The sequence below is a fragment of the Oryza glaberrima genome, chromosome 4, assembly GCF_000147395.1.
Source record: "Oryza glaberrima chromosome 4, OglaRS2, whole genome shotgun sequence".
Classification (NCBI taxonomy): domain Eukaryota; kingdom Viridiplantae; phylum Streptophyta; class Magnoliopsida; order Poales; family Poaceae; genus Oryza; species Oryza glaberrima.
The window spans coordinates 27,361,208-27,388,205 of record NC_068329.1 but is presented as its reverse complement, the minus strand read 5'-3'; the positions used below and the strand labels follow the sequence as shown (position 1 = coordinate 27,388,205).

General features: G+C 44.6%; 5 protein-coding genes across 6 annotated transcripts; 3 read left to right on the top strand and 2 right to left on the bottom strand.

Annotated features, from left to right (window-relative positions):
* The first annotated feature begins 7,513 nt into the window (after positions 1 to 7,513).
* On the top strand, positions 7,514 to 9,871 carry LOC127769287 (zinc transporter 3). The gene is made up of 3 exons (XM_052294822.1): positions 7,514 to 8,340; positions 8,669 to 8,818; positions 9,368 to 9,871. Exons 1-3 carry the CDS (start codon positions 7,702 to 7,704, stop codon positions 9,671 to 9,673), a joined length of 1,095 nt encoding a protein of 364 aa, XP_052150782.1. The 5' UTR covers positions 7,514 to 7,701; the 3' UTR covers positions 9,674 to 9,871.
* A 1,848-nt stretch (positions 9,872 to 11,719) lies between these two features.
* LOC127769285 (pentatricopeptide repeat-containing protein At1g79490, mitochondrial) lies at positions 11,720 to 14,949 on the top strand. 2 transcript variants are annotated; one of them, XM_052294818.1, is made up of 2 exons: positions 11,720 to 14,086; positions 14,864 to 14,949. In XM_052294818.1, the coding sequence occupies exons 1-2, from the start codon at positions 11,739 to 11,741 to the stop codon at positions 14,880 to 14,882; spliced, it is 2,367 nt and encodes a 788-aa protein (XP_052150778.1). In that variant the 5' UTR covers positions 11,720 to 11,738; the 3' UTR covers positions 14,883 to 14,949. The 2 variants fall into 2 exon arrangements, with proteins under 2 accessions (XP_052150778.1, XP_052150779.1); XM_052294819.1 differs by lacking the exon at positions 14,864 to 14,949 and having other exon boundaries at positions 11,720 to 14,266.
* Positions 14,410 to 18,966, bottom strand: LOC127769286 (cinnamyl alcohol dehydrogenase 7). Its single transcript, XM_052294821.1, has 5 exons — positions 18,685 to 18,966; positions 16,847 to 16,960; positions 15,736 to 16,258; positions 14,888 to 15,041; positions 14,410 to 14,681 (listed from the first exon to the last, which is right to left on the bottom strand). The coding sequence occupies exons 1-5, from the start codon at positions 18,816 to 18,818 to the stop codon at positions 14,479 to 14,481; spliced, it is 1,128 nt and encodes a 375-aa protein (XP_052150781.1). The 5' UTR covers positions 18,819 to 18,966; the 3' UTR covers positions 14,410 to 14,478.
* A 637-nt stretch (positions 18,967 to 19,603) lies between these two features.
* LOC127771205 (coatomer subunit epsilon-1) lies at positions 19,604 to 24,948 on the top strand. Its single transcript, XM_052297050.1, has 7 exons — positions 19,604 to 19,890; positions 19,986 to 20,069; positions 21,106 to 21,257; positions 21,836 to 21,971; positions 22,099 to 22,254; positions 22,405 to 22,484; positions 24,584 to 24,948. Exons 1-7 carry the CDS (start codon positions 19,729 to 19,731, stop codon positions 24,675 to 24,677), a joined length of 864 nt encoding a protein of 287 aa, XP_052153010.1. The 5' UTR covers positions 19,604 to 19,728; the 3' UTR covers positions 24,678 to 24,948.
* A 998-nt stretch (positions 24,949 to 25,946) lies between these two features.
* Positions 25,947 to 26,998, bottom strand: LOC127771039 (pEARLI1-like lipid transfer protein 1). The gene has a single exon (XM_052296843.1). The coding sequence runs from the start codon at positions 26,865 to 26,867 to the stop codon at positions 26,388 to 26,390; it is 480 nt and encodes a 159-aa protein (XP_052152803.1). The 5' UTR covers positions 26,868 to 26,998; the 3' UTR covers positions 25,947 to 26,387.

Sequence of the window (26,998 nt, the reverse complement as noted above, 5' to 3'; positions counted from 1 at the left end):
GAATGCTTTTGGTCTTTTGGTGGCCTTAGCTTACCTTTGCTTTCACCACCTTTCTTCCTCTCCTTTCCTTTCCCTTTGGTGCTCTCCTTCTGATCTTTTCTTTGCCTACTGTTCTTGCATCCATGCTCAAGATGCTCCAAGATTTTTATCTTTTTTTTTTTTGTTTAAGATAACTTGCTCCATTGTGTGTGGTCACTTGATGAGAGGTATAATTAATTAACTCTCTATTGGTGCAACAAGGCATTTTGATATATTCTGATATTCTCTACCTTTCCACAAAAGAAAGGGAAAGAGAAGGGGCATTTTCCCCTTTTTCTCTGAACTTTTCCCAACTAACCTGAATTACTTGATCTTTACACTTGGAAGGTGGTCTGTACAATGATATCTGCAAAGCAGGAGGCAGGAGCAGATCATGAAAATGCTCGCTAGCTTGCATGCGCACACCGTGCGCGGCACAAAGTCGAATTCATGGAGCCTAAAGAAATTCAGGGGTTGTTTAGTTCCCAAAACAACAACTTTTCACCCATCACATCAAATGTTTGGACACATACATGGAGTATTAAATGTGAAAAAAAAACAATTACACAGTTTGCGTGTAAATTGCGAGACGAATCTCTTAAGCCTAATTGCGCCATGATTTGACAATGTGGTGCTACAGTAAACATTTGTTAATGACGGGCTAATTAGGCTTAATAAATTCATCTCACAGTTTCCTGGTGGAATCTGTAATTTGTTTTGTTATTAGACTATATGTTTAATACTTCAAATGTGTGTCCGTATATCCGATGCGACAATCAAACCCAAATTTTTTTCTCAACTAAGGGCCTCTTTGATTTGGAGAAAAAATATAGGAATTTTAGAGGATTTCAATCCTATAGAAAAATTTCCTATGAAGCCCTTTGAAACAAAGGATTGAATCCTATCCAATCCTTTGAAATTCCTATGGAATGTACAATCCTATAGAAATTTTGGAGAAAATTTAGCAAGAGCTTTCGGGCCCCTTTGAATCGTAGGATTGAGAAAACATAGGAATAGAAAAAACGTTGGATTTTGATAGGAATGTAAGTGTAAAACAGAGGATTGCAAAACGCAGGAAAAACACATGAATAACCGTTTGATTGAACCATAGGAAAAACACAGGAATTGGATGAGAGAGATAGACTCAAAGGAAAGTTAGTAAGAGATTGAAGCTCTTGCTAAATTTCCTCCAAAATCTCTATAGGATTGTCCATTCCATAAGAATTTCAAAGGATTGGATAGGATTTAATCTTTTTTTTTCAAAGGGCTTCATAGAAAATTTTCCTATAGGATTGAAATCCTCTAAAATTCCTATATTTTTCCTCCAAATCAAAGGGGGGCCTAACCTTTTGCTAACTTTCCTTTGAGTCTCTCTCTCATCCAATTCCTGTGTTTTTCCTATGGTTCAATCAAACAGTTATTCCTGTATTTTTCCTGCGTTTTGCAATTCTTTGTTTTACACTTACATTCCTATCAAAATTCTACGTTTTTCCTATTCCTACGTTTTCTCAATCCTGCGATTCAAAAGGGACCTAAACAAGGCTCACTTCCTAGATCAAGTGGAAAAGTTAAGGAGAGAGAAAAGTACAGGAGAAAATTACAAGAAGCTTCCTGCATCAAATTGCAACATAGGACATGAGGACGTAATGCTAAAGAAAAAGAGAACATGGACAAAGATCCATTCAAGCATTCGCAAGAATTCCAGAGAAGAAAAACAGTACTACCTCATGCCGTGCAGTTGACAGTAAAAAATAAAAAATAAATCTAGGTAGTTGATCAGCCCCAGGGCCAAGACCAAGAGAGGTCGGTGAGACCTTGAGACCAAACGAGAGAGAAAAAATGGTTTTGGAAACGGGGTAGAAACTTGGACAGTTTACAGTAAAAAGAAAAACAACTTCTGAAAATAAATCTCGTCAAGAGAAAACAACTTCTGAGAATAAATCCCGGTAGAAGGAGCAGCTGTCCCGGGAGCATCAGTGATTTGTCCGCAACAAAAGCGGCGGATAGACCGGCTCACTCGTATATCTATCCTCTGTTGTCTCAGGTGATAACAGTAGTAGCCTGCTACTAGTACTATCTATACAAGTAAAAGCACAATTAAACTCTTAATTATGTAGTATTCAGAACTAATCAAAGTAAGTACAGCTGCTGCTACTTGTAACTACCGAAAGGCACGCAATCACTGATTAATTAGGCCAGCAATCATGCAGAAAAGAAGTTTCCTGGTTTCAGGGGTACAGTAGTTCTTTTGGCAGTTGGCTTTGACTGATTAATCTCATGTATTCCAACACTAATAAATGGGACATCAGTATAATTCCTGTAGTATGTCTGCTTGTTAACTGCCCCATACCTTCTGAAAACTTTGACAGCGACTCGTCGCACGCATGCTTAACTCTTGAGGAACCGGCAATCACATCCAATCATCCATTGCCAATGTAGTAATGCACTGCATCGATCATTTGACTGAAACCGGTGGCAGCTGGAGTACGTTGTATGCTGAATTCAGTATTGGCCCATCTGGTTTGTCGATATGCCTGATAATACCAATGTCCTTGGGGGATCTGTCACTTGACTGAAGGAATAAGTTCACTTTGGATCCCTCAATTTATCGCCCAGTCTGATTTGCGTCCCTAAACCGAAAAACCGGATACAACGCGTCCCCCAAATTATAAAAGCCCAATCTGATTTGCGTCCCTAAACCGGAAAACCGGATACAACGCATCCCCCAAATTACAGAACCAGTGCAAACGAGGTCCTCGGCAGTATTTGACTCTGATTTTTGGCTGACGTTGTTTTGTATTGTTTTGTAAGTTGGGGGATGCGTTGTATCAAGTTTTCCAGACTGAGGAAGAAAAATCGGACAGGGCGACAAATTGAGGGACCTAGATTGAACTTATTCCTTGACTGAATATGGCTGGTTTTCAGGCTGGAACCGAACAACTTTGGGCCCAGGATGGTCGGGGCATACAGCCATGTAAGATAGCCCAACAACTTTGAACCCAGGATGGCCGGGCTATATATGGCGTGGAGCCGTGGACCGCTGAAGATGGATTTTAATAACTCGAGTGGACGTCTACCCATTTATTGCATGTCAATTAGATGGTTACGAAAAATTTTAAAAAAAATTGACAAGATAGATCAATATGTAACATATCACTCCACAAACATGCAAGTTCAAATTCAACTTCTACAGATTGTAACAAAAATATGTGGATTGATATATTACATATTGATCTATCTTGTTCATATTTTTTTAATTTTTTTTATAACCATTTAGATGATATGCAATAAACGGGTGGGCGTACGCTCGAGCTGTTAAAACAGTTTTCTGTGGACCCCTGATCCGCCCCCTCTTTCCCCTTCCGCTCCACGCCCAATGCCGGGGTGTCGTCCATCACCTAGGCCACCGTCGGGGAGGATGCGAGGATGCAGTGCGAACAGGAAGCGCTGCGGCGGTCTTCGCCGCCACGGCGCCACCACCTCCTCCGCCTCCACCCCGCGCTAGCAACCACCTCTTCCTCCTCCCCACCTCCCTTCCCCTTCTCCTCATCAAGCTTCCTCTTCTCGAATCACCGCCATGTCGTGACTACACACTGTGTCGAGTAGCAACTAGCGAGCACGGCTAGCCCACGCCGTCGTGCCGGATAACGAGCCGGAGAAGAAAAAGGAAATAAAGAAAGAAGAACAACGAGCCGGAGAACACAGTGCAGCGCAGAGCTGCAATGTGCAGATCAATCCTTTTCATGCTCGCAGCTTGGCCGTATCTATTCCCTCCGTCACATTACAGTCATTTTGGGTTTATCTTAAATCAAACATTTTTTAAGTTTGATTAAATTTTATAAAAATATTATAGGTATATTTTCCACACAAAATAAATATATTGTAAATAAATATTAACAAATTAATTTAGTGTTGTTGATATTATTATATTTTATATAAACTTGATCAGACTTAAACGAATTTTAACTCAGAATAAACCTGAAAGGTTTGTAATATAGACCAGAGACAATATCCTCGGCCGTTAGTGGGTACGGGTGGGCTTCATCTTGTTTGGGAAAATATGTAGTGTAAATTACATATATATATTGGAAATATGAAAACTATCGTTAGACTAGAATGGACGCCTACAATTTATCGATGCTAACAATAGTAAAACTTCCATTTTAGTCTAACGATAGTTTACATATTTCCACTATATATGTTATTTGCATTACATATTTTTTCCAAGATTTACTTTTAGATTTAACCACGAGTAAAAGTTTTATTCTTGGTGACGTGAACAAATCTAAAACACTCATTTGGATCCAACGTAGTCTCCAGATTTCTATTGCATATGTGGTTTGCCCTGCGTATTTTCATGCGCTGTTGCACGACTTGCTGAGTGGGAAGCGAAAGAGCAGTACACTGTGTCTCTATCCTTCTGCAGATGAGCCGAGTGTGCAGTCAAGAGCATTACAATGGCGCTGTCCTGCAAATGTGCTGAGTGTGCAATGAAGAGGACTACACTAGTCGGCCTAAGACCCTGTTTAGATGGGACTAAAACTTTTAAGTTCCTATCACATCGGATGTTTGGACACTAATTATAAATATTAAACGTAGACTATTAATAAAACCCATCCATAATCTTGGACTAATTCGCGAGACGAATTTATTAAGCCTAATTAATCCATGATTAGTTTATGTGATGCTACAGTAAACATTCTCTAATTATAGATTAATTAGGCTTAAAAATTTTGTCTCGCGAATTAGCTTTCATTTATATAATTAGTTTTGTAAGTAATATATATTAAATACTCTAAATTAGTGTCTAAATACAGAGACTAAAGTTAAGTCCTAGAGCAAACACCACACCACCTAACACATGTTACACACCGCGCAACGCCATATGTGTACCACAAACGCAGACGATGGCGTAACTTGAGCTACTGATTCACTTCACATCCCTCTGCTTGTCCATGACAGGAGGACAGTAGTTACCACCCAGCAGTAGCCTCTCTCAACTATGAAACAGGACATAACGTTTCTCTCATCTTTGAAAACTGGTACAGATCGTCTCCCTCGACCGTAAAACACCAGATATAACGTCTAACCCATCTTCGAAAACAAGTACAAATCAACTCATTCGATGGTTTGCAAACGGTTTCTACTGACATAACAAGTTAACCTTGGTTGACTCGTTGAGTCAATGAATGGGACCCATATGTCAACAACTTTCTCCTTATCTTTCTCCCCTCTATCAATCCTCTCCTCCCTCTTCCTCCTATCTCATCTTCCAGCAGCGCTAGAGGCAGGAAGGATGACAGTTTGCACCAGCTTTCGAAGACGACGAAAACGTTATATCCGATTTTGTGAGGCGATTCAATTAGGAGAGAGGCAAAATAGATTTACTCCAAAGCAGAATTCTACTCGTGAAATTAAAGAAGATAAGGAGCCGGATAACACAGTGCAGAGCTGCAAAGCGCAAACAATACCTCTCCTGCTTCCAAACGAAATCCAAGGAGTCAAGGAGAACATGGGCTACGCAGCTTTGGCTCCAGGCGCCCCATGGCCTCCGTCCGAGCAACCAATGATGCGGATGTAGAAACGCGACGATCACCTCGGCCATTAGTGGGCAGCGATGGGCTTCATCGCAAGCACATGGCGCTGTTGCATGACTTGCTGAGTGGGAGGCGAAAGAGCAGTACACTGTGCCACTGTCCTCCTGCAGATGAGCTGAGTGTGCAGTGAAGAGCATTACACTGTGTCGCTGTCCTGCAAATGAGATGACTGTGTGCAGTATTGCATGTTAGGTCGCTCTTACGGCAATGCGAGATGCCAGGTGCTGCACAAGCCCAGACGATGGCAACTTTGAGCCACTGATTCACTTCACATCCCTCTGAGATTTTTTAGCTGTCCTTACCACCCAGCAAGTCACAGATCGGCAGATCTACCGCTGCAGCATCAGCACAGAAGGGTTTTAATTATGTCCCTTGAATCATCAATGGACATACTCCAGCCCTCGAAATCAAGAGGAACTTTATCTATGCAGTGTTAACATTCTGCACAACCTTGATTGGTCAGATATTTTTTCCTGAAGAAATTCACGAGGCAAAAAGCAAAAGGGTGAACTGTTATGGGGTCAAGTCAAGTGCACGATACCACTTAAATCCTGCGAGCTAGGATAGCATTATTGGCTCACCTCCACTCCGCTGCGGTTGGCTGGCCGGCCGGCCGGCTCAGTGGTGCTTCTCCTGTTCGTGTACAAGAACATAGCTGGTCTGCCTACCCACTATGCTGTCCTTGTGGTGTGTTGTGTCGCCTTCTTTTCTCCCTGGTGCATCCGTTCGACCATTAGCCAAGCCCGAGGTCAGCGAGGAACAAGGATACCCCTGCTTGAAAATTTGAAAACTTGGATATAACTGAATTCTTTTTTTTCTTATAAAAATGAATATAAACGAATGGTCTGTATCAACAAGCACTTAAAAAATGTCACTTCTAACTATCAGAAACAGGTGCAAGGAAAAAGGAAAACATGATAGTCTTAGGTTGATACGGGTAGTAGTGATTGGTGAAGGAAATATGCAGAATCCTGCTAATATTCTTGTAAACAGTGCATTAGTTCTTGTCAACAGTCGAACCCACGAGTGTAGATCTCGAGACCCACCCGTATAGGCAACAAATACTTTCAAGTCACTTCTTACTTGCATGTACATATCAATCGATAAGCCACCAATGATGCAGCACAATTGTGCCTAAAGCTAATTAAAGAGAGCAAATGGGATGAACATACCGATCCAACATGTCCGATGATAAGTTCATCATAAGCCATCTAATCAATGCAGATTGCACATTCAGGACTCAGTGGCAGGCTGGGAGCTGATTTGCTTGATTCAGATTGATAGCTCAATGCACAACTATTGTGTTCGAACCATCAGATTTGCACCTGTACATCTTCCAACCGGATAAGATTACTGTCAATTAGAAGTCTTAAGAGATGAAGTAGGGTGACAATAGAAGGGAAAAATTCTATCTGAATTCTATATCCCCCAGTTTTGCTCAAGGTGAATATAATCAGGTGACATCTGCTTCAGCCATATTCATTGGTAATCAGGAGGTGAGCCAACATGGCATGCGGACGTTAACACTGAACATGAAGATTTTTCACATTCACCCCACTAAGACTGATTACCATGGATGCAAACAAGTTTAACATGAGCCCAGGCTTGATCTACCTTTACCATGCCCCATGATACACCTGTCATTTAACATCATGATAGAGTGATAGCATTAAATTACAGTTTACACATTTATGGAGAGAGTTTGGTCCTTCCACATTTTTGGGTCAACTTTGTCCAAAGTGCTTAGTCTACAGTTTTTGACACATGGGCATAGCTCACCCCACCTAGACAAAGGATGACATATCTCCCTATGATCTCATCCCCTCCAATATAAATGACCCAGTATTGCATCCATCTTCTGGCCAAAGAATGACATCTCTTCTCATCATCTTATTCCCTTCTACTTAATTTAAAAAAGAAGAAGAAAAAAACCATCATTGCCTCCATCTTCTGGTCAAAGGATGACATCAATCCCTATCATCTCATCCCCTCCTATATAAAGAACCCAGTACTACCTCCATCTCTGACTCATAGCAATATACATACATCGTATAACATAGGGAAATAATCAACATAATCAGCAACAATGGGAGCCAAGAAGCATACCTTGCAAGTGCTTCCATGGCTACTGCTCTTTGCACAGCACACTGCAGCCAGTGCCTGTGACTGTGCTAACACCACAGACGGGGCAGACAGACAGGGTGCAATGAAGCTAAAGCTCATTGCCATTGCATCCATCCTTGCAGCTGGGGCGGCTGGTCTCTTGGTGCCAGTGATTGGCCGCTCCATGGCTGCGCTGCGCCCTGATGGTGACATCTTCTTTGCTGTCAAGGCATTTGCAGCCGGCGTCATCCTTGCCACTGGCATGGTGCACATTCTTCCAGCGGCGTTTGATGCGCTCACATCTCCATGCCTCAAAAGGAGTGGTGGGGATAGGAATCCCTTCCCCTTTGCGGGCCTTGTTTCAATGTCTGCTGCAGTGGCCACAATGGTGGTGGACTCATTGGCTGCTGGATACTATCACCGGTCTCAATTCAGGAAGGCACGCCCAGTTGACAACATCAACATACACAAGCATGCTGGAGACGAGAGTACTGAACATGCACAACACATAAATGCACACACACATGGAGCACATACGCATTCACATGGTGATATAGTGGTCCATGGCTCACCAGAGGAGGGTTCAGTAGCTGAATCAATTCGACATAAGGTGGTATCTCAGGTAATAGCAGTCACTTGAAGCTCATAGGCCTTCCTGGAAGCAGTAATGAGAATAAGTTTAGTCTATTGTAATCTTGCAACTACAATAGCGCAGGATGATGTTGATTATCTAATATCTCTTTTTACTTATTTCCATAAAACACATAGAAAACATATATGGGGATGAGAAGTTACCTATTCAATGGATATGTCTGATAATCTGCACTTCAGGGGAACTTTTCCCACTAAACTCAGAATTAACTCCATTTCATTGATTGCCAACTAAATAAATGCTTCAGAAAACCAGATAGGCCCTCTTGCAATAACCACATGAATTTTTGGCCATGCAGGTTCTTGAGCTGGGAATCTTGGTGCATTCAGTTATCATTGGAGTATCCTTAGGTGCATCTGTGAGGCCATCTACTATCAGGCCACTAGTTGGTGCCCTCAGCTTCCACCAGTTCTTTGAAGGTGTAGGTTTGGGTGGTTGCATTGTTCAGGTATGTCCAAGTACTGTAACCTAGATAGTAGACACCTGATGATAAATATCTAACTTGTTGTTTCGACTTTTGACAAAAGATAGCAAAATGCTTGCTCAAAAAGGCTTAACATCAACATGCTCATACGCCAGTGGAAGGGCCCTTCCGCAGAAGGGGAGAGAAAAAAAGAAATAAGGCAAAGACATACAAAGTTGGAAAAAAAAAGGCACAATAGCAACAAGACACATTGCAAGCATGAAAAGTTATTAGCCATTTTCTTCAAGAAACAAAGTAACAGGCCGCAAAAAAAAAAAAAAAGAGAAAAGAAAAAAAAAAGAGCCAAGAACAAAGTAACAGGCTGCAAAAGAAAAATAAAGAAATATAACTGTTTCATATAGAGAACATATAGGTTCACTAGTTAGGTAAGATTGCCTCATCACAAGTTAAAACAAGAATAGATTTATCGAGAAATCAAATAATTGGACACAAAGAAGAAAGAGACAACTATGCATATATCATGTTTTACAGCAACAAAAAGCTAATATGTTTGATTCATTCTTCTTACTGCAGGCTAATTTTAAGGTAAGGGCAACCGTCATTATGGCAATATTTTTCTCCCTGACTGCACCTGTGGGCATCGTGCTAGGAATTGCAATTTCATCGAGCTACAATGTGCATAGCTCAACTGCCTTCGTTGTTGAAGGAGTCTTCAACTCAGCCTCAGCAGGAATTTTGATCTACATGTCCCTAGTTGACCTTCTAGCAACAGATTTCAACAACCCGAAGCTACAGATTAATACAAAGCTTCAGCTCATGGCATACCTTGCACTTTTCCTAGGTGCAGGACTGATGTCAATGCTTGCCATATGGGCATAGATCTTCAGAATAACAGAGAATCTTATTTCCCAGATAGGCTTGATTTGTATTAATCTATGAGTTTTCTATCTTTGCAAAATAACATACTCTTGGTGGAGTATTTATTGTATCCATCCTAGATTTTCTAAAACCAAAGCTTATCTCAGGTGATCTCTTTGTACTTTATGATATGATAATACATGATGAGTTAGCTTGTTCTTAGCTGCTAAGCCATGTGAATGACTAAGGGTCAGATCAGTACCATTCTAGAATCGAGTATCCATAAGAGTGAGTGGCATAGGCACTAATAAATTATTATCTCCCTAAAGCATAATAGGCTTGCTGCATGGAATCATCTACTTCCAATGGGCAAACATTTGCGTAAGTTTGGAACACAACTTTCTCCAGGTTTGTTCTCCTAACCAGAATTTTTTTTAAAAAAAAAACAGTGCCACATTGCGAATGGATAACTAAATAGATATAATATTTATCTTATTAAATGTATGCTAAAGGAGATCTCTGACCACATTGAAGAAAAACGAAATTGACTTAAATACAGCCAGCCAAAGTAGTTCTCTGCAGCCAAACAAAAATAATTCTAACACAATATCTCGATAATAACAGTACAAAAGGTAAAACTCATATTGGTTCCATAATTCTCAAGATTTACAGAAGATAATATTGAATTAGAAGGGCAGGGTATCGCGAAGAACTGTTTCTGGATAACATGCGAAGCATGCACATGTTGTGATATGACCTACTCCACCTTTCCCTTTCCATGGGAATCATCATTCACTTGAGACGGAGTTGGTTGATCAATGCTTGCTTTAGCATTTGCCAAGAAGGTTGGATCAGGTTGTGGCTCTTGGTGGGGAGTCTCCTTCATCGCCATGCATATATAAAAGCCGATTACCAGATTAATCGATATAACAGCAAGGAATCCACTTGCTAGAGTTTGCGTCGAGGATGAAAGTTGACTCACACCTGATCAGGGAGCAAATGAAGTCTCCTTATGAATATCATGTGTTCCAGTTTTAAAAGTAGCGATGAAAAACAATGTAAATTAGATACAGTAGTCAAACCTGGAATCATTTGGTAGTAAAATCCATACACGATGGCAACTGGAGCTGTCCACATCACCGCAGATGCAATAGCGAATTTTGCTAATACTCCTGACATTACTTCTCCTAAGTCCTAACAGGAATGCTGAAACAGAGGCAAGACAAAATATGCACCATGAATTATACAACCAGCTGCAGGGAAAACAACATGGAATGAACTACACCCGAACATTGTGCAAAACTATGGCATATACATCTTGCTTAAGCAGTTAATAGTATAAGCATCCACTGGATCTACCATATTGGTTTGCATCACACATTCATACATGTGCACACACACCCAGTGGAATTCACACATGCATACACATGACCAATCGATTGGTGGCAGAAGCTACAGTGGTAAAGTATAGATTGAGCAGTAAACAACACCCAGTGGAAGCTAGACCTAACAGGGACGCGCGCACAGCAAGTCGATACAGTCCAAACATCTCAAAACATGGGTGCTACTCAGGGCTGTTCCGCAACCACAAAGCTAGGGTAGATAAATCAGCAGAGCTGGAGCGAGATCGCACGTACCGGAGAGGAATCCAGCCGAATCGCCCACGCCCGTCGTCTCCGGCGAAAAAGAGCTCGAAAAGGCGAACTAGAAGGCGCGGACACCGGGGATCGATCGGCGGGGCCTTCGGAGGAGGAGGTCGAAGAAGACGAAGGCGCTGGAATCGGGGAGAGCGCGAATCGCCGACGCGCGACGGAAGCGGGCGGCGAAGCTCGTGGGAGCGGCGGAGGGGATCGCGGCGGAGGCTTGACTTCGCGAGTAGAGCAGAGCAGAAGAAGAGGGGAAGAGGAAGAAGACGACTCGGCAACGGTGTGCGATGGGCCTTGTAATGGGCCACGGCCCAAAAACATGTAACTGGATGGGCCGAGTACGGCCCAACAAAATGGATGAACCAAAGCCCAAAAAGGGCACCCTAGTGAAGTCCCCCTTCACTTGCAGAGAGCCACGCGGCCGCGGCGGCGTCATCGCGATGCTACTCCGCGTCGGCCTCGCGCGCCGCCGCCTCACGACGGCGGCGCTGCCCCTCTCGCTCGCCGCGCGGGGGCGGCGCGTCTCGACGGGGCCTTCGCCGCCGCCGCCTCCGCCGTCGGCGGAGTGGACCGACACGGTGGACTACCTGGACGAGTCGGGGGAGGTCCTCTCGTCGGCGCCGGGGGCGCGCGCCGCGGTGCCGGGCGCCGACGCGACCATCCTGTCCGGCTCCTCGGCCCACCCGCTCCCGCGCCCCGCGGCGGCGGCGCGGCTGGCGGCGCTCGCGCTCCGCTTCCGCTCGGGGCCATCCCTCTCCGCCGCGCTCTCCGCGCTGCCATCCCAGCCCGATCCGGCTCTCCTCCTCCTCGCCGCGTCCTCCCTCCCCGCCTCCGACCCCACCCCGCTCCTCGCCCTCGTCGCCTGGGCGCGCGTCCAGCCATGGTTCGTCCCCTCCGACGACCTCTCCTCCCTCCTCGCCGCCCGCCTCGCCCCGGCCACCCACTCCTCCGAACTCCTCTCCCTCTTCGACGATACCCTCGCCCTCCCCGACCCCGCCGCCTTCCCCAAGACCCTCAACGCCGTTCTCTCCGCGCTCGCCACCCATGGCCTCCTCGAGCCCGCCTTCTTCTGCTTCAAGCGCCTCCGCGACGCGGGTTTCAGGGTCCTGGAGACGCACGCCTACAATGCCCTCCTCTCGCTGCTGCTCACCAGGGGCCTCGCCTTCAAGGCCTTTGAGGTGCTCGACGAAATGTCATCGTCGGGGTGCGCGCTCGACGAGGGAACCTACGAGCTCGTGGTGCCGGCCCTTGCGCGCGCCGGGAGGATAGATGCCGCACGCAAGATGTTTGATGAAATGAGGAAGAGGGAGGGGATTGGGCGGGCGTCGGCTGGGATGTACGGCGTGCTGGTGGACGTGCTGGCAAAAGCAGGGAGGCTCGATGCTGCTATGGGGATGTACAGGGAGATGGTGGCGGTGGGGCACCGTACAAGCCCGGCGGTGAGAACAGCCATGGTGGAGGGGCTGGTGAGGGCTGGGAAGTTGGATGCAGGGATGGAGCTCTGGGAGGAGATGAGGAGGGGAGGGCTCCGTCCAAGCTTTGGTCTGTACACCATGGTTGTCGAGGCGAATGCACGGTCCGGGAGGCTGGATGTCGCCACACAGTTGTTTGGTGATATGGAGAAGTCCGGTTTCTTCCCTACGCCGGCCACATACGCATGTCTGGTTGAAATGCATGCTTCTGCAGGGCAGGTGGATGCTGCTATGCGGTTGTACCACTCGATGGCAAACGCTGGACAAAGGCCGGGGCTTAGCACATTTACAGCATTGCTGATGATGTTGGCAAATAAGAGGATGCTGGATTTGGCTGCAAAGGTATTGCTGGAGATGAAGGCATCAGGGTTCCCGATAGAGGTGACCGCCAGCGACCTCCTGATGATTTACATCAAGGAAGGGTCGACGGAGCTTGCACTCCGGTGGCTTCGGTTCATGGGCTCTGCTGGCATAAGGACCAACAATTTCATCATAAGGCAGCTATTCGAGTCATGTATGAAGACGGGGCTGTATGACTCAGCACGGCCATTGCTCAAGACATATGTCGCGGGGGCAGCAAAGGTGGACTTGATACTCTACACTTCAATCCTCGCACATTTGGTGCGGTGCCAGGATGAGGGACGCGAGCGGGCAATCATGGACATCCTGAGTGTAAGCAAGCACAAGGCACACGACTTCATGTGCGGGCTGTTCACCGGGCCTGAGCAGCGCAAGAAGCCAGTGCTCTCTTTCGTCCGGGAGTTCTTCCACGGCATCGACTACGACAATGAGGAGAGTGCGGCAAGGTACTTCGTGAATGTGCTTCTCAACTATCTAGTTCTCATGGGGCAGATGAACCGTGCCCGCTGTATCTGGAAGGTCGCCTACGAGAATAAGCTGTTTGCCAAGGCGATCGTCTTTGACCAGCACATCGCCTGGTCACTGGACGTCAGAAACCTCTCTGTTGGCGCAGCGCTAGTGGCAACCGTGCACACGCTGCACCGGTTCAGGAAGCGTATGCTCTACTACGGGGTGGTGCCGCGCCGCATCAAGCTAGTGACTGGACCAACGCTCAAGATGGTGGTGGCGCAGGTGCTGGCGTCGCTGGAGTCCCCCTTTGAGGTGAGCAAGGTGGTGCTGCGGGCACCAGGTGACTCGGTGCTCGAGTGGTTCAAGAAGCCGATCGTGCAGCAGTTCCTGCTCAACGAGATACCGTCCAAGGCTGACGTCCTGATGCACAGGCTCAACGTGATGTTCCCAAGCTCGGCGCCGGAGGTCCGATCGCTCTCTATCCCCAGGTCCCTTAGTATGTCAAGGTGATGATATCTATCTCTGTAGTACGTCGTTTTAGCTTCATTCAAGCAGAATCCATATTGGCATATTGTATACTAGTATAACTTTTTTGTCCAACCATCAGAGTGAGAACGTTACCCTTGTCCCTGTGTACAAGTACAGTAATGCTTTATTGCAAAATGCAAATGGCTCATTCTTGGATAGGAGTCAGTGACCCATTCCATTACACAATATACATGTGTGTTGCAACGCTATATTAAACACAGATTAGTACAACAATGTACCACTTTTGCTACATTTATTGACACCAAATAGAGGTGATATGTATGTCTTGTAGCAAGAAGATTGCACTACTTTGCAGGATTGCAGGTCCGGTATGCTACAGAGCTGAGACCAGTGACAGTGAGCTCCCTAGTCAATCCGACTTGAGGGTGTTGCCGATGTCGACGACGAAGCGGTACCTGACGTCGCCCTTGGCGAGGCGCTCCATGGCCGTGTTCACCTCGTCGGCGCCGATCAGCTCGATGTCGGCGGCCACCCCGCGCTCGGCGGCGAAGTCGATCATCTCCTGCGTTTCGCTGATGCTCCCCATGCAGCTCCCAGCCAGAACCTTTCCCCCTGTTGATTTGCACATATTGGCACAAACAAACTGTCAAAATTTGCCATGAACTTGAGAAGGAATGTGACGCCCTGTTAATTTTGCACATATTGGCACAAACAAACAGTCAAATTTTGCCATGAAATGGGAAGTAATCTGACGGTGTGGAGCTCTGTCTGAACATGTTTGCCTGTGTATGCAGCGTCAGAAAAAACTTGTAACGTACCGCCAACCAAAGCGAAGGTTGGGATCTGGAGAGGCTTCTCAGGCAGGCCAACCAAGATCATCTTGCCCTTGGGCTTCAAGAGTGCCAGGTAAGAGTGCATGGATGTGCTTGCAGAGGCCGTGTTGATGATGCCATGCATGGTGCCCATCGCAGCCTGCAAAAACACAAGTCCAAAATGCAAATTCAGATACTTGACCAAACAATCTTCAGATGCTCTGTTGGCAATGAGATGCATGGGCTTGCATAGCCTTGCAAAGTTGCACTGCTGCACATCCATAAATTGATACTGTATCTGCATCAGTAGGGTCGTCCTTCCATATGAATACACGATTACTGTAGCAGTAAATAGTTCATTGATCTCTTCATAATTCAGCGCAAAGTGGGCCTATCAAACCTACAGGAGTTGTAGATTGTAATTATTGTGTAATCTGTTCTTAAAGTTCATTTAATAATCTTTTGACTTTATCAAACTACTCCCTCCGTTTCAGGTTATGAGACGTTTTGACTTAGGTTGAAAATGCTTCTATTTTTTTTTTCTACAAAATTGGTTAAATTTGAAGTAGAACAAAGTCAAAACCTCACGGAGGGAGTAGCTTTAGGGTGTGTTTGAGGAGAAGGGGATTGAAGAGATTGGGAAGATATGCAAAACGAGGTGAGCCATTAACTCATGATTAATTGAGTATTAACTATTTTAAATTTCAAAAATGGATTAATATGATTTTTTAAAGCAGCTTTCATATATAAAATTTTTGCAAAAAACACATTGTTTAGTAGTTTGGGAAGCGTGCGCGCGGAAAACAATGTGCATTCTCACTCCCTATCACCCAAACGAACGCAGTCTTAATTACCTTCATCTCACTGGCGTTGGTGCTGACGATGAAGCCGTCGGCGCCGAGCCTCTCCAGGGCCTCCTGCCTCTTCGCCGGCGACGTGCTGATCACCGTCACCCTCATCCCGAACGCCCTGGCGAACTTGACGGCGACGTGGCCGAGCCCGCCGAGCCCCACCACGCCGACGTGCTTCGCGGCCTCGCACAGCCCGTGCTGCCTCATCGGCGCGTACACCGTCACCCCGGCGCACAGCAGCGGCGCGCCGCGGTCCAGCGGCAGCGCGCCGCCGGCGGGGAAGCGCACGACGAAGCGCTGGCTGACGACCACCGCGTCGGAGTAGCCGCCGTAGGTGCGCGTGCCGTCCCGGTCGACGGAGTTGTAGGTGAAGACGACCCCGCCGGAGCAGTAGTTCTCGCAGCCGTCGCGGCAGCTCTCGCAGCCGCCGCAGGTGTTCACCATGCACCCGACGCCGACCTCGTCGCCGGCCTTGAACCTCGCCACGTTCTTCCCCACCTCGGTCACCACCCCGGTGATCTCGTGCCTGCATCAACCAAACCATGCAACCAAAGTTTGCATTTCTTTTTTGGGTTAATTTCCAAGTAAGTTGAAAGCACTTTAGAGTAATACTCCCTCCATTTTAGGTTATAAGATGTTTTGACTTTCATCAAGCCAAACTATTTAAAGTTTGACTAAGTTTATAGATAAATATAGTAATATTTATAATACCAAATTAGTTTCATTAAATTAATAACTGAATATATTTTCATAACAAATTTGTCTTGGGTTAAAAATGTTATTATTATTTCTCTACAAATTTAGTTAAACTTGAAGCAGTTTGACTTTGACCAAAGTTAAAACATCTTATAACCTAAAACGAAGGTAGTAGTTGGTTGTAGCTTTTTTGAAGTAAAAACGAAATGAATTTCATTATCGTGAAAAAAAACTGACAAGATTTGCAGTTTACAGTATGATAATTCAGCTTTGCCGGAAGAAAGTATGAACTGATAATGGATATTTCACTAAGCAATGAAATTGCATCCAGCCTTTCCATCTGGATGCGCACAGAGCCAAGAAGAAAAGAAAAACGATTGATTGATAAATTGGTGATGCAATAAGAAGAAGGATGTACCCTGCAACAACTGGGTAGACAGCGTTTCTCCACTCATTCTTGATGGTGTGCAGGTCAGAGTGACATATCCCACAGTACAGCACCTTTATAGCGACGTCGTCATCTCCAGTTTTCCTGAAAAATGGCAATATATAGAACACAAGTCAGAGACATAAACTATTTCTCTACTGAGCCAATAACCTTTTAGCAGAACTGCAGTGGTTATTACTTCAGCATTGAGAGTTCAGACTCTAAGTACACAAGAAGAGATAGCCTAAACACCATGCTTCACCTCCCAAGATTTTAACTAAGCCATGAACTGGTAGAACTGAAAATTTTCTTTTATTTTGCTTTCCCTTTTACTTTATCTGAAGTTTTTCAGGGAACTAATTCAGTACCATCAAATCAACAGCCTTGAACTGCTGAAGCTGAAAGAAGATGCATGCTAACACACACTAGCAAGTGAATTGGAATACAGCAAGGTCCTCAATTTACCATCACACAGATGGCTGTAAACTTGTGAAAATTTACAGAGGCTCGACAAAAGAACTGGTAACAAAAACAAGCCATGTGCAGCAAGCCGGGGCCTACTGCTTGAAAGCCTGTTTCTTGAATGAACATTTTTACTGCTATGACTAAGCCAGAAGGAGTTCAGATTCCAGAAGGATAACTGAATTATGTACCATACAAGCAGACTGTGAAGGTAAATCACTCCTCTTGTTACTTTGACAGCAGCAGCCAGCCTGTTTGGTACAACTCTAACTTCTAGATTTAGCTTCAGGAGTTGGGTCTGGAGTGGACTTGTGGAGTTGCATAAACTAAGCTTCACAACTCTAGTTCATTTTGTGAGAGAGCTCCACTCAGCTCCAGCTCCCTTTTTTGTGGAGCTGAAACTGTTTGGCTGAGCTTCAGTTCCAGGAGGGGTGGAGCTGAAGCTGGAGCTGTGTCTAACAGGCCCGAAGAGAATATGGATGACGGGTAACAGCAACTGCAAGCTGGTAGTAGCGATCGAGCACCATAAATTCTTGCAGCTGAGGCATGCCCAGTATGGTCACTGTTGAACAGTATTAACTCACCACCAAAAACAATTGAAGAAAGGGCGCCTTGCAGTTGAGATCTGACGGATCCCGTATTCCTGGTACAGAATACGTGCTGCAAATGCGCATGATTTTTAAAGCTGGTTGCTGCAGGGTCAGTGAGCCAGCGCTGGCTGGTGCTGGATGGTCAGGGTTTTTGTACTGTAGACGTCTGATGAAAGATTTTGCTGTTGTTTGTTGATTTGGAACGAAAGGGTTTGGTTGAGATACTCCATTTGATCAGGAAGAGTTTCAGAACCAATTTAAATGGACTGTATATATCCGGTTGAACGTAGAGGCCAGGTAATAAATACACTTCTCTAAGAGATTTTTAAAAAAGAACAGTTTCAAAAAGTGGTGAATTTTGCTTCCATTGCATATGGATGACCAAAATTCGATGTGCAAATGCCGAGCACCGTTGCTCGCAGGAAAATCAAATGCAAAACTACAGCCTACAAATCCGATGAGAAAGCTGGAAATGGAAGGGGAAAACAAAAATCGAAAGCTCAAGTGACGCTGGCTGATGAGAGCCTCAGATTCTAATAACTCCATGAACCAAACGGCGATTTTCACTAATTCGATGTGCGCGTCCTGGAAACTATTGTTGCTACCAGAGTAGCAGTCAAATTCAAACACGATAGATCATCTTAAACTCTGGAGAGAAAAAAAAAAAAGCTCCATATGTCTCCCAATCTCCCATCAATGGCGCCATGGCGCGGGAGAATCATCGAGCACGACAAAGATCCTCTTAGCATGGAGCGGTATACGGTTGGCTGTTCATACCTGCGCGAGATGCGGATGGGTGTGAGGTGGCCGGAGTCGTCGTGCGCGGCGAGCCCCACCGCCTTCCTCGTATGCTGCGGCGGCGGCGGCGGCGCCTGCTCCGCCGCCGCCGTGGCCGTCGTCGTCGGCGCCATTGCCGTCGCCTTGGCTTGTCGGTTGCTAGCTGGCTAGGTTTATGCGCGGTGGAGCTGAGCTACAGGCTACGGCTTTAAGTAGGCAGTGGCGGCTTGCTGATCGGCGTGCGCGCGCTGCTCGTTTTACAGCGCTGTTTATGACTCCGCCATTTTCTTGAGCTAAGAGCCTATAAGACGATGGGCCGAGCACGCCGTGCGCGCTGACGTCACTCTCGAGTTGGCCAAAAGGCTCGTCAAATTTTCGTTGAAATTTATCGATTAGAATCTAGAAGAGAATTTGTTACCAAGTCGGAGTTGGATTTGTACCACGACCGCACGACCAAATTGTACTGAGACTGCCTATACATACATGACGTAATTATATTGTAACTTGTAACTTTCAAAAATTTGTTAGTTACATGCTATTTTTATGAAACGGAGATTGTGGGACCGAATCGCCACAAATATGCGCTCGGATTTTTTTTCTTTCTAACTTGCATGAATGTTGAAATAAATATAACGATTAAAATTATATGAAAGTTATATTATAGTTACAATGCAAGTTATAATGTACACTACCATTATATTAGAAAAAAATATCGACAAAAATATATATAGCAAAAATGTACTGTACTAGAATTTGCTAGCGCCGGATATATTTTGGCCCACTATAGAACTAAGGCCCAAACAATGGGCCCACCTCTCTGCAGATTTCCGACGGGCCCACCTAGCAACTGGCCAGAAGTTTTTGGCCCAATCGAGCCCAGTTATAAATACGCCTCAGTCTTTACCAACCCACACAGAGACCAAACGGGCCAAGGAGAGAGGAGCAGCAGCAGCGCCACCGCTCGCGAGATCTCCTACTCCTCGTCGCCGACGAGCCGCCTCCTCCTCGTCGTCGCCGGCGGCAGAGCACCGGAGCAGCCACCCCATGGCGTCCCCGGACCTCCTCTTCAACCTGCGCAACCTCTTCTACCTCGGCGCCTACCAGGCCGCCATCAACAACAGCGACGTCCCGGGCCTCGACGCCGACGCCGCCGCCGAGCGCGACGCCATCGTCTTCCGCTCCTACGTCGCGCTCGGCTCCTACCAGGTGCGCTCCTAGCGGCAGCTCCCCCTCTGTAGCTCTTCTTCGTCGGGTGGGTTGGGTGGCTTCTGATCGGTGCGGTGTTCCCGTGCTGTGTGCAGTTGGTGATCAGTGAGATCGACTCGTCCGCGGCGACGTCGCTGCAGGCCGTGAAGCTGCTCGCGCTGTACCTCTCCGGAGACAAGGTTAGCACGCTGGATCTGATCCCATCGCCTCTGTAACGTGATGTCTGAGTCTGGATCTGAGTTGTCGAGGCGTGCTTTGTTGTGATCGAAGGGCTAGATCTAAATTGAGTTATGTGATCTGGAGTTAGATCTAGTGCATCGTACGCATTGCCAGAGGTTTAGGACTGATGAGTGCATTGCCAGAGGCTCAGGGTTTGATTAGTTCGTTGATACTTGACCATTGATTTCCTATTTTTCATTTCGATTGGATGAATATACTGTGATGGTTCATTTCAATTGGATGAATAGACTGTGATGGTGTTCAGAGGCTGAAGCTGTTAAGTTCTTCAGCTCAATTGCGCAATGCATATTAGGACCTTTCGTTTCAAACTTCAGTTACCATAGGTTGAAACCACAGTTCCTTTAAAGTTTAAAGTAAAAAAAAAATGCATAGACACACTTGCATGCACAAAGATATGCCATTAGAGCTACTTCCTCCTCACTGTTAAAACCCAAAAGAAGAAAACAAAATGGAACCAGTATAACGTAAACTTGATCTCAGGGTGTTCAGTTCAGATAAATTGGGGGAAAACATACATACTGCCTACCATGCATCTAGGAGACTAGGATTACCGGCATTCATCAGTGATAATGTTGGTTGGTAGTCTGCTGGGGAATGTATGGTCAACTTGGCAATCACAGGCAATTCAGGGATACCACCTCCTCAAACATAGATGGATCATTGGTATATGTTTTCCCCAAATTGCTATGAGGCCCCATGAACTCAACTTGTGTATGCATGTTTTCACTTTAACCCTACTGCATACATTATGGTCCAATAATACGATTGTTTTCTGGTGCATTTCAGAGTTTTTATGGTCTTATTTTGGTTCATGTCATGCACTTTACGAGTACTTAACCAGTAGTCCAGTACAGCTAAGCCTAGAAAAATAGTTTTTTTGTTTTGTTTTGTTTTTCCATCATATTGTCTTCTCTTCCCTCTGGTTTGTCCATACACTGAAATGCTATGTATTATTCTTTTGTACAACTTTTGAAGGAAAGTGCAATTGCCAGTCTGAAGGAATGGTTGAGTGATTCGGCGGTTGGAAGCAATCCTGTTCTACGATTGATTGCTGGAATTATATTTATGCATGAGCAAGACTACACTGAAGCTCTCAAGCACACACACTCTGGTGGAACTCTGGACCTGTGAGTTTCATTTGTCCTCTGAACTTTATATGGTTCATCCTTCCAGGTGTAGATTTATTTTTAGAAAACATAGGTGCAGAACAATAGAAAATTTTCTTTGTGAATTTTGATCACCTTACAATAATGGTCAAGTTTATCGGTGTCCAGTAAGATAAGTCAAAAATCTTGTTTCCGAAAAGGTATGTTCAAATTCTCAGTTTTGTGCACGTTTATTATCACTCGGACATTGTAGTTCAACTCACTTTTCTTTCTTATATGCTGCTAAGTGCTAACTATGCACATGCAAATGCACTTATGTTTATCTTGTTGGAAATGTGACGTTTTGAGAGTTGGCGAAAATGCATTACTGCATGATACATCTTAAATGTGCTTTCTGGCTTCATGATCTTTAGCATGGTAATATTTTCTATTGTTCAACACTGGTAATTGCTGATCGTTGCTGATTTCGATTTGATGTTGCTGATCATTTAGTTAACTGCAAACCTTGGTGGTCAGAATCTTCTGTTTGGTGCCCCCTTCATTTGTGGAATACTGTTTGTTGATGATCTTGTTTACTATCTGTTGCTTTTCGGTTACAGGCATGCATTGAATGTCCAGATCTTCATTAAGATGCACCGTTCAGACTATGCCGAGAAGCAATTAAAGATCATGCAACAGATTGATGAGGACCATACACTGACACAACTTGCAAACGCATGGCTGGACATTGCTGTTGTAAGTACTTTGACAGTCCAACTTTGTGGAGTACCGAAAATTCAGCATTGCATTGACAACTGCTGGACAAATGTGCTTATTCAACATTTAATCTATCGAGCTTATTAACAATCAAGTTATCGTGCAGGGTGGCTCTAAGATCCGTGAAGCTTACCTCATATTCCAAGACTTTGCTGAAAAATACCCGATGACAGGAATGGTTCTAAATGGCAAGGCAGTTTGCTGTATGCACATGGGGAGCTTTGATGAGGCTGAGACTCTTTTACTCGAAGCATTGAACAAGGTTAGCTTGATGACACACCTCGCAACTAAGTTTGAATTAAAGTTGGAAAAAAAAACTTATGACATTTAATTTTTTTTATTTGACTCACATAAGGATGCCATGTTGGCATGTTCGACACAAGGTACTCAAACCCTGTTTCTACTCTTGTAGGATGCAAAAGATCCTGAAACTCTTGCTAATCTTATTGTGTGTAATCTCCACCTTGGCAAACCGTCATCAAGATACCTCAGGTACAAACTGTAACACAATTGTACAATTCAACTGTTTGCTCTGTTTAGCTATTTGCATGGAAGTCAACACTGTCATGCTGTGTCAAGCAGGATTTCATTATATTATTCTATCTTATTATTTGGAAGATGCATGCCAAACTAGAAGAATTACATGTTGATAAATCATGTGGCTTGCATATACAAACTATTAAATATGTATCCAGAGGGACAATTACTACCAAACAATATTTTAAAGTTAAATTGCTAGCAAGATAAGGGGACATTCTTAAAATTTATATCTCCACCTAATTATTTTATGCTACAGAGACCTTCAAGATTAGCAGTTAAAAAGTTAAAATGAAAATGCAATAATGTATCAGAAATTACCAGACTGGTGCAAATATCTCATGGCATGGTGCAAAAGCTGCTACCCGAGAGAAATATTTGTATTTGTGTCTCACTATTCAGCATATTTAAAACAATAGCCACTCAATAAGTCTAGTCAAATCTTGGCAATCGTATGACTGGTCCCCGCAGCTATTAAAGAAACATGGACTATAGCATTGGTTGATCTGGGATGGTGAAAGACGTGTCACGAGTAGGACCACTGGCAAAATGTCATGAGATACTTTTCCTCTTTGAACTAGTGAATCATTTTCTCTTATTTCGGCGATTGAATTTATATGTTCAAGTTTTGCGAAAGACAGCTGTTTTTTTTTTTGGCTATGATCTGATTTTGTGTATCCAAGCAAATTTGTTATAGCCACTAGTTCCTGATCTGATATATCAAGACAAGGTCTGCCCAGCAACTTGAAACTGACATTCCAATTGGCTGTGTTCAACATTCCAATTGTTCCACCCAGATTCCACAGAACTTCTCTACTTTGTTTTAGATATTACTGGTCCAGTATGAAAAGAAGCGGTAGGGTATCAGACTATCATGTTAGGATCCTCTATGTATCTTTTGTCTTCACTAGCCAAATACCCATGCTTTGCAACGGATATTGAAAACAGCAAAATTAAATCCTTGTGGAAATTAATTATTTTTCATTGGTTGAAACAAGATCTATCATCTTAAAGAACAAAAAGAAAAATTACATGCTTAGAAAATTTAAGAGCTCCAGCCTACAAATTAAGTAATCACCCAAATCCCAATGTCCTCTTCTCCTATAGACTACAGCCTACAGCCTAACAAGTCCAAAGAGCAAGCAGAGCATTGACATGTGTTGTACTATATCAGGGCCCATGTGTCAGTGATGGTGGTGGTGGTGGTGGTGGTGGCAGGCTCACCACCACCACTAATGTCTTTAATAGTATATAATAATATATATAAGTATAGATTCTTCATAAAATGCCTATCAGTTAGGGACATCCAAAACTTTACTAAACGAGTCAGTTAGTAATAAGGGGATAGCGATAGGTCTAGGAATAGCATTTCACTAGCGTATAAGGGCTCGCGGTCGAGGGAAGGTATAGTTGAAGGTATGAGGATGAGGATTAGAATTTCATTCCATTGCTTTGTTAGAGGGAGAGGAAGCTTCGATTGGTGGATACAATAATTCCAATCTTCTTTGCCAATACTACTACTCTTGCTTGCTCTATCTTATTTCAACTACTACTACTTTGAATCCCGTTTTATTATCTCTATACTACTTCTTATCTCTTGGATTCCACTGCCAAGCTTCAACAGCTGGTCTTGTCTCTACTTGATTGAGCTGCCCCTGCAAGTCTGACTATGCACCAGCGGCATTGAAGGAAATAAAAAACCTGAAAATTGATTAGCCAGATCAAAGATCAATGGGGAAACTCTCACTAGCTGGCTAGAACGATGTTCGTTCTTACCCACAGCCGCAAGGGGCGCTTGAAGGGCACTAAGATGATGTGAACTGTTGAGAAGAATATCAACACTGAAGATTGATGACTTCACAATTCATTTTTTTTAACATATAATTACCAGTAGAATGGTTCGGTGGAATTTACCATCTGTGCGGGTTAAACCGTAGAACATCTTTCATGCTTTGCTTCAGTGTTTGGAAACTATCCAGTGTTTTCACAATGCTTTACTTTTAGTAAACCCAAAAATGCTTACAACACTTCTAACCTTTCTTTTCCATCTGCAGCCAGCTGAAACTATCACACCCCGATCATGTGCTAGTAAAGCGTGCCGTATCAGCAGAAGATAACTTCGAGAGAGCTCTCCAAGCCGTCGCTTGAACACGTCCGCGGAAAACGCTTGCCAGATTGCAGATAACACAATTGATCCCCCATGTTCCATTTTGAGTGCCTTAACACAGCGAAAATTATGTTGCATTTGCTCAGTCTGTTTTGCTCAAATGGTGATATACTACCCGGCCAATCTTGTACTCTGAACCCCTGCTGTATAAACAAATATAATGTAGAATCTTGAATGGTGACGTTTGTGGTCAGCAACGACATTTTGTTATATTCTGCTGGATTGTTGTTACATCGCTCGATTCTTTGTATTCGTTTGTGCGCCGTGCTGCACCTCGCAGATTTTCTTGTGCTAGAAAGTGTGGTCCTCGCGTGGAACCTGACGTTATGTAGCGCCATCTTTGCTTGCATGCCCCTGTTTCTTGCATGTGGTTTAAACAGCTATAAGAAGTTTCTAGAACATTGAATAACCTATATGTGATCGTGTCTTTTTGATCCACACATGGAAATAGCCAACCAAACTGCAAAATGTCCCTGTTCAAAGTTATTCTTAAATTTCTTATTTCTTATTATTTTAGTTACTCCTAACTTTCTTTCTATTTTCTGTGAGTAGATTTAATTTGAACTTGTATGTTTGTAGGGATATATAACATAATAATCTATAATTTTTTTAGAAAACCAAAAATTATTGTTGGCTTATCTGAACATGCATGATCTCGATAAAAAGCCACAAAATCAACTACAAATCTAAGTTTTAAAATTTAAATTTTGGTTATAAGCATGAGCAAAATGATAGGGCTGTTAGTCCATCTCAGGACATGAGTTGGGCTGCCTTGTATATATTCTTTCTTTCTGAACTCTGCCGTGTGGCAACTGTCAAAATTGAGTAGCAGAGAGTATATCTCTGATAGTCCAATGCATGTCAGCATATGTCGCATGCAGATCTTTGCACGTACTACTACAAAGTCTGAGCTCTCAACATGTGTAATCTATCATCTTGCTGTGTTAATTGCTGATTTACAGTAATCTCTCCCTTAAAGGAAACTGCTTGCGCCAAAATTCAAAGCATCCGTTTTTCTGGACTAGAAGGGATCAATATTTTGACCAGAGAAATGAGCTGCTTTGGAAATTCTTTGGAAGCTGTAACGCAGGAGTTTTCGCAGGAAATTCACATGAATTAGTTTAGTTTTTTTAATAAATTTCTCTATAAAATTCTTTCATTCCATAAGAGGCCTTGAACTTGAAAGAAACCAGCGCTGCTTTTAATTATGCACGCATGTTGAAGAATGGCTGAAACAAACACATGAGAAATACGGAAACATATTCATTTAAGCACAACATAACACGTTTTATACTATATAGGAAAGTTGACATGCTTTGTCAACCACACATACATATGATACATACACATCAAACTTTGTACTATTTCATAGCATACATATTACACACTCTTTATTTCATAATAAATCTCCCAAACCACTACAAACCAAATACCACAACTCCACATGTACGCATGACACAGCAAAATATATGTTACACAAATATTATTATACATCAATTAAATGCACAATCCAAGGCTCCATGCATGCCTCCATGACACAAGTCAGAGCTCATGTATATATGCTACATGTCACTATTTAATTATGCAGGTAATATGTAATTTGATAGCTTAATTAATCCATGCATGCATACAGAGATGAGATGCAGTAGGTGATTAATTATTAATTAGTGATCATATATAATTGAGATGATTTATGATGGGCACTGGAAGCTGGAGGGGACGTGCTTGCCGCACTCGTTGACGAGCACGGAGATGGCGACGGGGAGGACGAGGCTGACGCCGAGCGCCTTGGCCTTGATGGCGGTGCAGAGGCAGAGCGCGGCGTCGAGGTCGGCGACGCCGGACAGCAGCGGGCAGCAGGTGTCGCTGGCCTTGGCGCCGACCACCGCGTGCACCAGCCCGTTCAGCGCGTCCACGCACGCCAGCAGCTTCAGCGTGTTCACCGGGCACTTCCCCGTCGGCGTCGACGGCGTCGGCGTCGCCGGCGTGGGGGTGTACGGCGGCGGCGGGCACGGGACGCCGGACGGCGCCGGCGGCGGCGGCGGAGGCGGCTTCGGCGTCGGGCAGTAGGAGCACGCCGCGGCCGGCGCGAGCTGCGCGGACAGGGCCAGCGCCGCCAGGAGGAGCGCGGCGACGGCAATGCGGCCGTTCTTGGCGGCGGCGGCGGCCATGGCGATCTCGCTCTCGATGTCTCTTGGGGGGCTTAGCTATAGCTAGCTGGTGTGCGAGGGAAGAAGACGAGCTGGGAGCCTGGATTTATAGGCCATTGGTGGAGGCGAGAGGCCGTCACTGAAGCTAGCTA

What these genes read in the sequence shown, in the direction of transcription:
- LOC127769285 (XM_052294818.1), top strand. Translation starts at nt 11,739, where the DNA reads ATGCTACTCCGCGTCGGCCTCGCGCGCCGCCGCCTCACGACGGCGGCG.
- LOC127769287 (XM_052294822.1), top strand. Translation starts at nt 7,702, where the DNA reads ATGGGAGCCAAGAAGCATACCTTGCAAGTGCTTCCATGGCTACTGCTC. An exon ending in GACATAAGGTGGTATCTCAG is followed by an intron (nt 8,341 to 8,668) that starts GTAATAGCAGTC and finishes TTGGCCATGCAG; the next exon opens with GTTCTTGAGCTGGGAATCTT. An exon ending in TGGGTGGTTGCATTGTTCAG is followed by an intron (nt 8,819 to 9,367) that starts GTATGTCCAAGT and finishes TTCTTACTGCAG; the next exon opens with GCTAATTTTAAGGTAAGGGC.
- LOC127769286 (XM_052294821.1), bottom strand. Translation starts at nt 18,818, where the DNA reads ATGGCGCCGACGACGACGGCCACGGCGGCGGCGGAGCAGGCGCCGCCG. An exon ending in CCCATCCGCATCTCGCGCAG is followed by an intron (nt 16,961 to 18,684) that starts GTATGAACAGCC and finishes GCCATTTTTCAG; the next exon opens with GAAAACTGGAGATGACGACG. An exon ending in AACCTTCGCTTTGGTTGGCG is followed by an intron (nt 14,682 to 14,887) that starts GTACGTTACAAG and finishes GCAAATCAACAG; the next exon opens with GGGGAAAGGTTCTGGCTGGG.
- LOC127771039 (XM_052296843.1), bottom strand. Translation starts at nt 26,867, where the DNA reads ATGGCCGCCGCCGCCGCCAAGAACGGCCGCATTGCCGTCGCCGCGCTC.
- LOC127771205 (XM_052297050.1), top strand. Translation starts at nt 19,729, where the DNA reads ATGGCGTCCCCGGACCTCCTCTTCAACCTGCGCAACCTCTTCTACCTC. An exon ending in TCTGGTGGAACTCTGGACCT is followed by an intron (nt 21,258 to 21,835) that starts GTGAGTTTCATT and finishes TTTCGGTTACAG; the next exon opens with GCATGCATTGAATGTCCAGA. An exon ending in CCGTCATCAAGATACCTCAG is followed by an intron (nt 22,485 to 24,583) that starts GTACAAACTGTA and finishes TTCCATCTGCAG; the next exon opens with CCAGCTGAAACTATCACACC.